Source organism: Passer montanus, unplaced genomic scaffold (genome assembly GCF_014805655.1).
Source record: "Passer montanus isolate IOZ18808 unplaced genomic scaffold, ASM1480565v1 scaffold8, whole genome shotgun sequence".
NCBI classification, from domain to species: domain Eukaryota; kingdom Metazoa; phylum Chordata; class Aves; order Passeriformes; family Passeridae; genus Passer; species Passer montanus.
This window is the reverse complement of record NW_024373256.1, coordinates 3,525,585-3,538,575: the sequence shown is the minus strand read 5'-3', so window position 1 is coordinate 3,538,575 and position 12,991 is coordinate 3,525,585. Positions and strand designations below refer to the sequence as shown.

General features: G+C 43.8%; 1 protein-coding gene across 1 annotated transcript in view; it reads left to right on the top strand.

The window, feature by feature from the left end:
• Window positions 1–12,991, top strand: part of FOXK1 (forkhead box K1) — a 56,235-nt gene that overhangs the window by 20,887 nt on the left and 22,357 nt on the right. Inside the window, exon 2 of the mRNA XM_039732205.1 lies at window positions 5,916–6,113. Coding sequence (XP_039588139.1) covers window positions 5,916–6,113 — 198 coding nt within the window. The remainder of the gene's footprint in view (window positions 1–5,915; window positions 6,114–12,991) is intronic.

The following is a 12,991-nucleotide window of genomic DNA, read 5'->3' as shown; positions in this document are numbered from 1 at the left end:
CAACGTGATTTTGGAATTTTGTGCATGGCAGTAGTACTGTATTCTTTGGGGTGAGCTATGTGTTATTGGCACAAAACTAATGATTTTCAGAGAAATTACAGGGAACAGAGAAACAGCTGTTTCATGGCAGTTGTTTGGGATTTTTTCTCTTTTACAAGGGTTTTTTGCAGGCATTCTTGGTCAAACTTTAGCCAGTAATGGCATAGTTCTCTATCATCATGAGGTGTGCTATGATTAGAGCTCTGGCTGGCCACTTTTGCTGAATCCAAGGTATTTACTGATTGTAGAGATAACTGCCCCATCCTCAAGAGTTGGACTAGTGTCCCCTCACATCACAGAATCACAGGATTGTTCAGGTTGGAAAGGACCTTTCAGATCATTGAGTCCAACCATTCTCCCAGCACTGCCAGTGGCACCACTGAACCATGTCCCCAAGTGCCACATCCACAGGTGTTTTAAATCCCTCCATCTCCCCAGGCGCCACATTCACTCATCTTTAAAATCGCTCCAGGGCAGTGATTCTGCCACTGCCTTGGGCAGCCTGTTCAGTGCTTGACAAGCCTTTAGGTGAAGAAATGGTTCCCAATGTTCAATTTAAACCTCCCTTGGCACAACTTGAGGCCATTTCTTCTTGTCCTGTCTTTTGTTACTTGGGAGCAGAGCCTGATTCTCCCCAGCTGTCCCCTCCTGTCTGGGAGCTGTGCAGAGCCACAAGGTCCCCCTGAGCCTCCTTTTCTCCAGGCTGAGCCCCTTTCCCAGCTCCCCCAGCTGCTCCTCATGGACTTGTGCTGCTCCAGACCCTTCCCCTTCTCTGGACACACTCCGGCCCCTCAATGTTCTTCCTGAATTGAGGTCCAGAGCTTTGAGGTGTGGCCTCCCCTCACAGTGGACAATCCCTGTCCTGGTCCTGCTGGTCACACTGATGCTGATTAAAAAGTCAGGGTGATGGAGGGAAAGCTTGAGATACTGAGTGTCAGCAGTGTGGTTACAGTATCTGCATGTTTGGAAAGAAAAGGGCTCTTGCAGACAGTCCTGCTTTAGCAGGTTTTGGATTAAACCTGGGGCCTTTGGTAACGTCTGATTCACATTGTAAAAAGTGATATTTTTAACATAGCACCTCCTGCAATGTTTCTCATTCGATCTGCATCTCAGCACTGTGCTACAGATGCTCCTGGTGCAGTTATACCCCCAACATTCAGGAATAACAGGATTTCCTAAATTATGGCAAGATTAGACAAAGATGGTACCAACTTGCTGATTACAACACGTGTAGTAGTTCCAGCTTACTTTTCTGGTTATTCATTTTGCATGATGAACTGGAATGATGTTTATATATAACATAACATACTACATTATGTTTATATATATATAACAACATATATAAATATCATTTTGAGTTTTATATATGCATGTTATATGTATATTTTATATATATGTTTCACTTTGGCTTTCTCATGATTTGTCTTCTTTTGTCACTGTGCTTTTCCTCAGTGTGAATGTAAAAGCATAAATCCAGCACAGTTTCCTGCCTCCTTTTAAAAGCTTTAAATAGCCTTTTCTTGCTGTCATGCAGCAGATCTTAGCAGAAGTCATTTGGTACTAACAGAACTCAGAGTGCTTTAACAAAGAAGTCAGTGACTGTAATAGTTTCTATTGAACCTGGTACAATGTTTTGGCAAATGCATCTCCATTCCCTTTGCATCTGTGAGTGAAAGGTGCTTTGAGAAGGAGGAAAATGTCTGCTTTTTATAGAGCCATGCAGGGTATGCAGTCATTTTGTTGGGTTTTTTCCCCTAACCATCTTTCCTGAGGTCTGCTGTAGGGTGACTGTTTATGTAAAGTCTAGTGTTTCCTAGCACTTTATTTTCAGACTTTATGTAGATGAAATGCTTGTGGTCACTGTCACTGGTTCACCACATGAAGGATGCCTAATAGCATGGGAGCTGTGCTGTCAGTGGGAGGAGCTCGCCCAGGAAACTTTTGGAAAAATCTGTCTTGTGTAAAACAAGCAAACAAAATTCTAGCAACGTCTTTTATGTGAATGTAACCATGTGTGGAATGTGCACTCCTTCTCTTCCCCTTGGTCTCCAATGTATATATAGCATCCATTCAGCCACTTGCTATGGATTCTGTGCACTCCAGCAGGCAGCATGGAGCCAGCCATCCATTTTCTGTGACTCTCTCCTGCCTGTAGGCCAAGAAGGCAGGAATTGTTTCTGTGCAGTTTGTGGAGGTTGAGGAGGCTGTTTGTGTGTTTTGAGTTTTAACACAAACTAAAAAAAAAATAAAATAAAATAAAGAAGGCTTTCTGTTCTCACTGCCTTGCAAGGCATCCTCGAGAAATTGGAACCCTTTCCCACAAGGAACTGATGTATGTGCCATACTCTAAATGTGATTTCAGTCCATAGGATTTCTGTGGCCAGGGATTGATTGCAGCATGTACCTGTCTGTAGCAGGTTATTGAGTAAACTCAGCAGATCTGTAACTGAGGCAGGCTCTTCATGCCCATAACAAGACCAAAGATTTTGCAGACCATTAATTCATCCATCTAATCAGCTGGAAATTTCAGAGGTGCGTGAAAGAATTGCCTCTTGGGCACCCTTGAAAATACCAGTTTACTTCATTATGCTTTTTATGGTCTAATCTGTGCTTTCAGATTGATCTTTTTCTCATAATGAAAATGTTAAGCAAGAATAAAAGTTGTTACTGTATCTTTGATAGGAATCGTGCAACATGGATCAAATAGTATAATTCAGTTTAAATAACCTGAAATATATACAGTAATCTTAAGGAATGCATGCTCAGTTCTGCTTGGGTTGTCTGTCTTGTCCTGCTTATCTTCTGTAGAAGTGTAGTTCTCGAAGGTTTAAGTCCTGCTCTAATGTGCCTCACTCCCAAATAGGACTACCTGATATAATTTTAAGTTTATCCTTTTGGTTGGAAAGAGGGTAATTAAGGGAACAATAGAAAAGCTTATTAAAACTGCATTCAGGTTCAATGGAGTGAAAAGCATCTTCCTGTGACAAGATGCTTCCAAAATCATGTTTTTCTGCTCTCTCACTGACACGGTTCCCCAGCATTAGGCTGTGTGGATTTGAAGCAGTGGCTTGGGCTGTGCTGGTGGCCCTGTTTGCATTGCTGTGGTGGTTGTGATAGACTGGAACAATAACCTTAATCCCGGGCACCTTCTCACCCCTGGGGAAGGGGAGGAGTTCCACAGGAATTTACAATCTGCTTTGCATTGCATTCCCATTTCTTGGGTCACAGGTTTTTACATCAAGAAAAGCATAAATTCAGCTATGTTACCCCAGCTTGGCTTTGCAGGCAGTGTCAGTATTGAAGCCAGCAAAGACGAGGCTGCAGGACTTTCTAAAGCTGTGAGCACCCTTGCATATATCCACTGCCCGGTTTTCCTGGGACTGGTTCCTTACAAAATGGCCACATTCATGCTATTACCATAATCCGTGAAAGCTGGTTGTACATCCTGGGTTCTGCTTCAGTGAACTGGGAAGCCTGTCTGTCTAAAAACAGAATCACAGCAGCCAAGGAATTGTTTGCTTGTGTAGTCAGCCCAGCCCAGGCTGTGTTCCTGTGCCCTGGTTGCAGGCTGAGATTGCGGGTAAATCACATGCCTGGGTCGGGTGGCTCTGGGGAGGCTCGCAGGGAAAGCTGTGCTGGATGGGCCTTTTCAGCACGTTTACTGCCTTACTTTAGACTTCACTTTTCAGGTTGACTCATGATTTTGGAAAAGTAACAGATTTTCTTGGGATTGCCCACACACACAGGCTGATGGGACAGCCTCTCACAGTGGTTTGGGTGCAGGTAGCACTTTGTATCTAATATTGCTGCAGCATCGGTAAATGGGGTAGAGCTAAGGAGTTACTTTACCATCACCTCAGAGCAATTTAGGAGGTATGGATCTTGCATTACTGGCTTCTGCTGAAAAGGAAGGCCTAAGTGGCAGTGGGATAGAGCTCCTTACTGCTATGAGGCTGCAGTGGGGGATCTCCTGGCCTCAGCAGTGCTGCAGAACTGCCTTAGGGCTCTGTGCAGTCTGGCCTGTTGATCAGCAGCAGGCTGGGATTGCACTGAACACTGCTGAACAGGGCCTGATTTGTCCTTGACTCAGGTGTTGGAAAATGCTGAGCAGTTGGTGTTACTGCAGAGAATTCCATCGCTCTGTGACAGGCAGCTCAGCTTTTCCCTGATAAGGGCTTGAGAGATGATGAAGCTTTGCTTGAACTGGTTTTGAGCCTTAGTCCATGTTATGCTCATTGCAAATATATGTACTTTGAGCTTTTTCTCTTTAAGCAAATCCATGTAGCAGTACAAAGCTTAAAATCCAGGGCAGTGGCTCAACATCCTTGCTTCAGGTTCACCTCAGGAGGTTGGTGCCTGCTGCTGGCAGACACTCCAAGGCATGGACACTGCTGTTTTGAACTGTGCCTTCATGTTGAGTCTGCAGGGAACCTTGTTTAGAAGGGTTAGATAAACAGAATTAGGTTGCATTGCCAGCAATGATGTTCTTATTTAATGCATTAATGAGTGCAGGTGGCAGGACCTCTGAAGTGAATTAAATGCAATGCAAACTCCTGCTATACTAGCAGAGACATTGTGAGCCACTGAATGCTGAGCCAGCTCATTTGAGAGATGAGGTGGGAGAAGGGAATGAGCTGCCCATGCCTGAATGATAATTTTGAGCATTACCTTACAGCACAATCTGCTTATGCCAAAGAACCAAGAGCAGGCGAGTGTGTTTTAGAGCTGCATTTCTGTCAATAGCACCATTAAGGTGGTCACAAAAACAGATTGACTTGCTTGTCACCTTGTTCTGTTACCTGGCAGGATTCAAAAATTCACTGGTTAAAAGAATTCTGCTCAGCCCACACCAGCACTTAGAGTGCTAGAACAACACCACCCAAATCCCTTCCTTTCCTTCTATAGGCAAGATGCTGGAATCCAGCTCAATTACTGTGCTCTGCTGGCCTTTCCCACGGTGAAACCTGGTTTTTATTTCCTGCTGCTTTAACCTTAGTATCAGTGAAATGATTCCTGGAAAGCTTGTATTGATTGCACATGATTGTATAATTAAAGTGCAATAAGAAGAATTGCAGAACACTCACAGCCCTGTGCTCATTGTGGACACTGTAATATGGAAAATGTCAGTGCTTATTTCCCTTTGAATTTCCAAGCATCTCCTGGAGGCTGCACTTGTGTGATTAATTTTTGTCCTAAGTAACAATTGGAAAGAAATGTTACTTAGAGAAGAAATGAGGCCCCACAGGCTTGCAGGGGCCCTGTTGTAAACCTGCTAGCTGTAACCCTAAAGGGAGGCACTTCTAAATGAATATATTTTAATCTGAAACCTGCTAGATGATCCTTTAACATCATGTACACACATATAAATGGATATCAATTATACAATATATAGGGACAAGTCTTTAAATAATACTCTCTGGTCTTACCTGGAGGCTGTTTGTTGCTCTGCCTGGACTTTAGGGCTGTTTTGTTCCCTATTCCTTGTGGTTTGATACTTTCCAGTGACTTGGATCTTGCTGAGATGTGTGAAATGAGCTAATAAAAAATAGATCCCAGTCCTTGATACATTGCAGGAACCCAAGAGTTTGTTATTACAGGAGTGCCTCTTGCTTAGTCACTGACTGAATACATGGCCTTGAGGAAAGCACTGAACTTACCCAAATCTTCAGCTTGCATCTCATCTCTAGATGACCCATGATTCACTATGAAGTATTTACAGAGCTTTATGAATGATCAGTAACTCTGCCCAAGACAGAAAGATCAGTAGAGAATGTTGGACTTGGAATTAATTACTGACACATCAACTGCATACAAAACCTCTTAAATACATTCAGTATCATGTGTGAAACTGACTTTTCCCTTTCCTTCTCTTCCAGATGTACTTTCCGATTTCCTAGCACCGCTATAAAAATCCAGTTCACATCTTTATACCATAAAGAGGAAGTAAAAGAGGAAGCCTCAACACATCCCCTTCGGCCACTTTACCCTCAAATCTCACCTCTGAAGATCCACATCCCGGAGCCGGATCTCCGGAGCGTGGTCAGCCCCCTCCCGTCCCCCACAGGCACTATCAGGTAAGATGTTAATTCTCAAAAATGTGTTCTCTGACATCAGTCTGTCAGCCATGATTTGTTTGGTATCCTTGGTGCAAGAAATGCCCAATTAAATATAACTAATTAAATCTCTGATGTTCAAAATTATGGGAGACTGCTAAAAAATGTTATGGTGGCCAGCAGTAGGGCACAAGGGTTTTGTTTAAGAGCTCAGAGGGTTCAAGGGTAAACGTGAGTGTTGGTTTCACACTATAGAGTTACATATAGAGTCTATCTTTGGCAGTGGAATTAGAAATATTTACTGAGAGCTACCTATATGCAGGGAGAAAAGAAAGCAGGCATATACTTTCTATCTTAAGACTGCCTGTTTTATTTTTATCTCAGTAATATTCTGTTGTTGCTGGGTGGTGCTGCTGTTATCTGAAGTTAGGGACAGGGGTGGCCATTGGCACATGATTTCCTGGGAATGGAAGGAAATGGGGGTAGGATGCTGACCATGTACTGAGGGGCTGTAGCAATCTAAATGTACATCTGGGCGAGTATCCTGTTTTGTAAATGATATGATCTGTGGATGTGCAGTAGAAATAAAATGAACATCAAGTTACTGTATGGAATATTTTCTTTCTTCTTCAGTAAAGAGTTGATGTTACAGAGTTTCAGTGAAATCTTTTAAAGTTAAATCTGTTGCTTGAAGTATCCTGCATTTTTTAAAGTAAAGGAGACTTGTGGTATATAGGATGATGCATTAGAATTTTAAAACGTGTGGGCATCAAAATAGCAAGAGTGTGCCTGGTAATAGTAGTAGCCTTTGGGTTGTTTTCTTGTCTGTACATTTGTAAAAAGGTATAAGATGCAAATCTCTTCTAACAGCACTAATTCAGTGAGTAGTATTCAAATCTGCATGGCTGAGACTGACTTCAGAGTCACAATGAAGCTGGTTTGGGTTTGCATGATCCACAGACTTGTTTGGGTTTTTCCGACCGCCTTACAGAGCTGCACAGATGTGCAGTGCAGATATTCTAGAAAGAGGGGGCTGGAGGTAGCTGTGGTTTTAGTCCTCTGTTCAGGCACTGCTTTTAGTTTATATTTAACCTTCTCTTTTTAGATGAAGCTTGTTGCTGGGAGGGGAGGGGGATGGTTCCTTTGCCAACATATGGTAGTTAGTTTCCATTCAGTCATCTTGTGCAAAGCAGCACAGTGTGGTTTGTGTTACTAACAGAGGCTGCATCTTTTGACTCTGGCATATGCCTGCAACTGATACTTGATTCCCTGGGAATGTTTCTTTTGCATAAGGAGAAAGTGGAAATAGTAGTGTTGAATTGTGCTCAGCCCCTAACGCAGTGTTTACTGAGGATGATTAATGATTGCATCCGTTTGTCTCGAGCAGAAGCTAATCCAGCCAAGTCTTCAGAAAACCTCAAAAGACATCTGAGGTTTCGCTTGCTGAAGCCCTTTCATTTCCGAGTTCCTCTTACAGAGGAGGGCCTGACACGTTTGTAAACATCCCTGCTCAGCCCCTTCAGCCTTCCCCTCTCCCCCAGCAGGGTCTTGCAGCTCTCCCCTGTGGGCCAGGCTTGGGAAGTGATTTGGGTGTTTCTGCCTGAGAAGGGAATGCTCCTTTGGGAGCATGTAGCTATGCATTCTGGCCATCTGACTTGCAGGGCAGCTCTCTGCTCTCTTGGTGGCTTCACAGTGCTGGGTGAGGCTGGCACAGCCTCTCCTCCTTCCCAGAGGCAGAGCTGGGAGGGCTGGTGGGGCTCAGCATGAAACTCAGACCCCTGTCCCACTGCTGGCTTTGGGAGGTGGTTGCTGGGTTCTCCTCCTCCTCCTTCCTCTCCCCCTTCTAGTATTTACTTTCCTAATTTGGTGCGTTTGCCTTGCTCCTCCCTGATTGGCCCATGGAAAATTATTGCAGTTTGGAAATCCTGGGCAGGGTGAAATTTCCTTTTTGGAAAGTGGCTCCTGGCCCCCTTTTCCTGCCTCCGCCCTGGTGTAGGGCAGGGGCTGTACCTGCACTCCCCCCACCAGATCAGCCCTGCCCTGCTGATCCCCAACCCTGCTCTGCCTCCCTGTTTACACTGCAGCTTGCTTCCCTGCAGGTTCTCCCCTGCAAGCTTCTGGGTTTTTTCCAGCCTATTTATTTTCCCTCTGCAAAGTGCAGTGCCTAGAGAGGGAATGAGCTTTAGTTAAACAAAACCAAACCTGCCACCCTCAGCAGCTTTGCAAAGCAAGATTCCTGCTTATTCCTGGGGAGAAATGTGCTCACTGTTTTCCCAGCTAGGTGTTTTGTCTCCAGGAGGGGCTGTGTGTGGATGTTTTTTGAATGCTGTTGTACAGCTGTAAGGGAAAATGTTGGTTGGCAGCATGCTGTGATGGCTGCAAACAGGCATGGATTATTTCTTCCTGATTTGAGTTCAAAACTCCTTTTCAAAAAAATCAAACTTGCATTTTTCTTTCCTTTTCCAGAAAGGAAAAGGCCACTGTGGTTGTAAGAACTCAGTAGAAGCAGCCTGCCATTTTACACAACATGTGAAAGGGCAGGGTAGCACTAAATTGCTCCTCAGCAGCTTCAAGGCATTGAAAAGCTCTGTGAAAATCATGTGGGGTTTGCTTGAATTCAGCTCTACTTTTTGGAGATAAAACTGAGTCACAGTTTCAGGAGTTAAGGAACTGTCTGTTAGTACATGGCTTTAAGCTTCTGCACCTTGGATTTGGAAGCTCCTCTTTGCGTGACAGTGGTTCCACAAAGTTTCTCACCTATGCTGCAAACACTTAACTTTGCCTGATTTTGTGATAAATGCACAATATCTACATGTATGTGACTCTGTGTTGTAACCCAGTCCACAGAGTGGCTTGTGCTTGGATTATTATCAGATCTACAGAGACAAGGTATGATGAGGACTCTATTCCTGGTCTCAAAGTCTTACCGAGTTGGAGTTTAGATTTACAGTGTTTAGTTTCCTTTTTGCTATGGTCCAGTCATTATTAATGGCAGTAGCAGTAACTTAACTCAGTTTACCAAATTGCATCTCTCTGCAGCCTTGCTCCTCAGAGCTGGGTTGGTTTTAATATTTATGAAAATTAAATTTTTTCTTTGTGCTTTGTTTCCTTATTCTAGACAGCAATTATGTTCTCAGTGAGTTATATATAGAGATACACACACACACTACAATACAGAAATACTAAATGTCCTACTGTGGAGGTCAGTAGTATTATTCATATTTTACAACTGCTACTTCTGGCTTATCTCTGCACTAGAATAACTTGGGGCTTGAACGTTTTGTCTTGTACTTGTTTGGGTTTTTTCACAGAAAGGGCATGGATTCTTAGCTCACAAACAGTCTTTATCAGTAAAACAATTTCTTTGATATGTAGGAGTAAGAGTCCTTAGGGTCCTGTGAGAACCTCTGCTTGAAAAGTGCCTGGTGAGGTTCAGTGTTAACAGCTAGACTGGTAACTGGTAATATTTGTCTTAACCCAAATTTGTATTTTAAATGTTAGCTCTTAATGTGCCTGCCCGTGTTTGGCTGTTACTGGAAGGGTTGATAACTAGTTTGCAATGCAGTTAATGGCATGATAGTAAAAGATCAACTTCTTTTGTTCTATAAGCTTGATTAGTAAACCAGAAGGTGTGAGCTGAATTGCTTGGTTTCATATGGTCCTTTTTTCACTGAGAGAAATGAGTTCAGTAACACATTGCATGCTCTGATAGTGGATTACTCAGAGGTAACTGCAGTTATCTTTACTTAGCCACCAACTTGTTTTGTGGCCTTTAACAGGTCATTTAAATTCATTGTCTGATTTTTATGCATGCATAGTGTAATTACTACTTCACAAGCGTGTGTAGTAGATAAATTATGTATTGAGCTCTTATTCCATAAAGCATGACATGAGTGTGTGTGAGCCATGTTCCAGCAGACCTGCAAGTGCTGGCTCTGCTTTGATCCAGACTTGGCTGGGGAAAAGGAGGGGGGCTTTTTATAGGCTCCAGGATAGCCACGCACTGCTATTTCACAACCCTTGGGATTTACTCTGCACTTGCACGTTTACTCTGAAGGTGTGTGGGGGAAGCTGAATGAAGCCTGGTTTCAGTGGATGCATTCACTCAGTGGAGCAGGATGCATAAATATTCCCTGTTCCATTTCATTGAGGCTTTGTCTCTTCCCAGAGCACTGTGAGCCATTGAACTGAAACGCTGCTGAAGAGCTCCAAGGCAGGTTTTTTGCAAAGCTCTTTTGCATCATCTCAGTTATACATTACTTCCTGCACTCAGGCAGAATGCACAGCTCAGGCAACTCCCACAGTTGGACAGAGAGGTGATTATTTTTAATCACCCGAGTCTCCAAACCACAAGCCAGGGAGGATGATGCATATACATCACATAAGAGAAGCAACAGTCTGTGCTGGGCTGGGGAGCTCCTACGCATGTTTATTGCAGATAATGGACCGTGTGCTAGAGGACATGTGCCAAGCCATGTGCTGGAGGAAGGGTTGCAGATGTCACCAGCTACAGGAGCACTTCCTCTTCCCCAATGAGTATAAAATGCTCACTGAATCCACAGTTGGGGTGAAGTCACTTCCTTTCCAAGGGAACCACTGGAGCACTGACGGGTAATAACAATTTCACCTTTCGTGGATAGTTCACTTTCTCTCACTTGTGGCTTGTTCGACAGCTTTGGTTTTCTTCAGCATTAAGCAGGCAGGGTAGCTCTCAGATTTCTCCTTTCACATCAAAATCCAGCTTGGTTTGGCAGTCTCACCACTTGTGATTGCTTCTGAAACCTGTCTGAAACACACAACGTGCAAGGACTTGCCTTTCTTTGAGTTACAATTTTGGGGCTAGGCTGGGGAAGGTGAGAGCAGTGCAGGATTCTCAGCCATTCTTGCTGATTGGTGTATCGTGGAAAGGCTTGTTTCGCAAGTCCAAGGGCTGTACTTTGACCTGATTCTTGCTTGTTGCACATAAAAAGCGTCCCTGTATCTTCATGCCCCTTTTTGCAGGCTAATGAAGTAGATCCAGACTATTGCAGTAGTCAGAGGTTTGTGCTATTTCTCTAACCATACTCCTTGTGCCCAGGGCAACACACTTCCAGCTTGCATTCGAGGAACAGACTGGAGAGGATTTTAAGAAATGGTGATTTTTTTTATCTGTACCCAACAGGGGCTTAAAAAAAATGCCCAGTCAGACTGGAATCTCTATATTGGCAGTGTTGCCAAGGCTGTAACTCTTATCCCTGCTGTGTCTCTGTACCTGCTTCACAAATGTGCACATGGGAATTTTTCAAAGGCACTACCATGTGCATACCATATCCTAAACCAGCAATGGTTTTGTTCTTCTTTAGCAGTGCAGATTCCAAGTCAGGTGAACAATTCTTTAGGGATCCCAGGCAATCTTTCCTCTTTGTCATAGAAAGGATAGGTGCTTTTTTAATATAACTGGCTTAAATTTAGCCTCCATAGCTTGATCGCTCAGTTGAGTAATAGGGTAACTTTCCTGCATTCTACTACTGCCTCTCCTTCTGGGAAGTTGGCACTGGAATTTGGGAGTGTTTTGGTTTCCAGATTGTTCACAGACTTGTAATATGACCGTAAATAAATAATGTAAGTACTTGTTGCTTCATTTTTATTTTTATTACCGCCTAGTCCATAAAACGTGCCTGGTATTGAGAGACTGTGGAAATCTTTATGTGAGAATCTCAATGTGCCCAGGAAACAGATCCTGAGGCAGTGTTCTGCCTCAGACATGGGTATCTTGGGGATTGTATCACACAGAAAACAGAGTAATGCTGACTTAGGTGTAGATTGCCTCCATTTTCTTGGACAGGAGACTGCCTTGGACCAGGGTCTTCTGCCTGTCTTCTAAAACCCCTGATGGTTTCCCTGTCCTTCCCTTTCCCCAAGAGCTTGTGTACTGGCCTCCTCCATTCACACAGACTTCGTCAGCCCTGTCTTGCAGCATGTCACCCCACAGTGTAGCCACAGAAGTAGAAGCACTTTCTTTTGTTTTGGACGTGCTGCTTGGTTTCATTTTGTGCTGGTGCAAGAGGCCAGGCGCTAAACATTTCCTGTTGGCTTTGTTTTTGTAGCTCTGTCAATTTGCACTTCAGCTTCTGTCTCTAACAATTTTTTCTTGTATGAAATCCATTCCGTATCTCCAATCATCCTACCTATCCCTGTCAGTACCTTCTCTGGATCTGCTCTATCCTTTTTCCTTTCTTTTTTTTTTAATGAGAGTAGACAAGCAACACGCAGTGTCCTGGTGTGAATGCACCATGCACACAGTGGTACGTCCCATTTTTGCAGGCTGATTCTTTGCTTAAACAAACTGATTGTGGACATTGCAATAGCAATGCAGCACGTTGTACACACTCTCCAGCAGCTTAGAGTTAATTGCTGCTAGCAAGTGCTGTGAACTTGCAGGCTGGGTTCCTCTTGGCAGGAGTTGAAAGTGAATTGTGGTGTTACAAAGAACGTTCAAGCCCCGTGTTTAAAAGGCATCCTGCCACTTACATGGGTGAGTGTATTGCAGACACTGCCTTCAGCCCTCATCTTTCAGGCCTTCCTGCCAGAGAAGGGTTAAGTCTGAAATGGAAAACATGCTGCAGAGGACTGGTGTGATTCAGCACGTGGTTGTAGTCTGATTCTAAAGCTGAGTTCTCAGCATGGTATTTAGAGAACTGTGGCTCAGTGGCTGCCTGCAGTCACTGTTTCAGGTTGAGATGTTGAATCCTCGATGGATATCAAAGATCTCTGGCACTTGGGGCATTAACCATGGAAACCATAGGAGTAAGACTGGGGGTGACTGCAGCTGGGTTGCTTCCATGCTCTGTTTGCCTTTCAGTGGTGTAAAACACTCGGTTCCTCTCCTAAATGCACTCTTCAATATCAAGCAAGTTTAA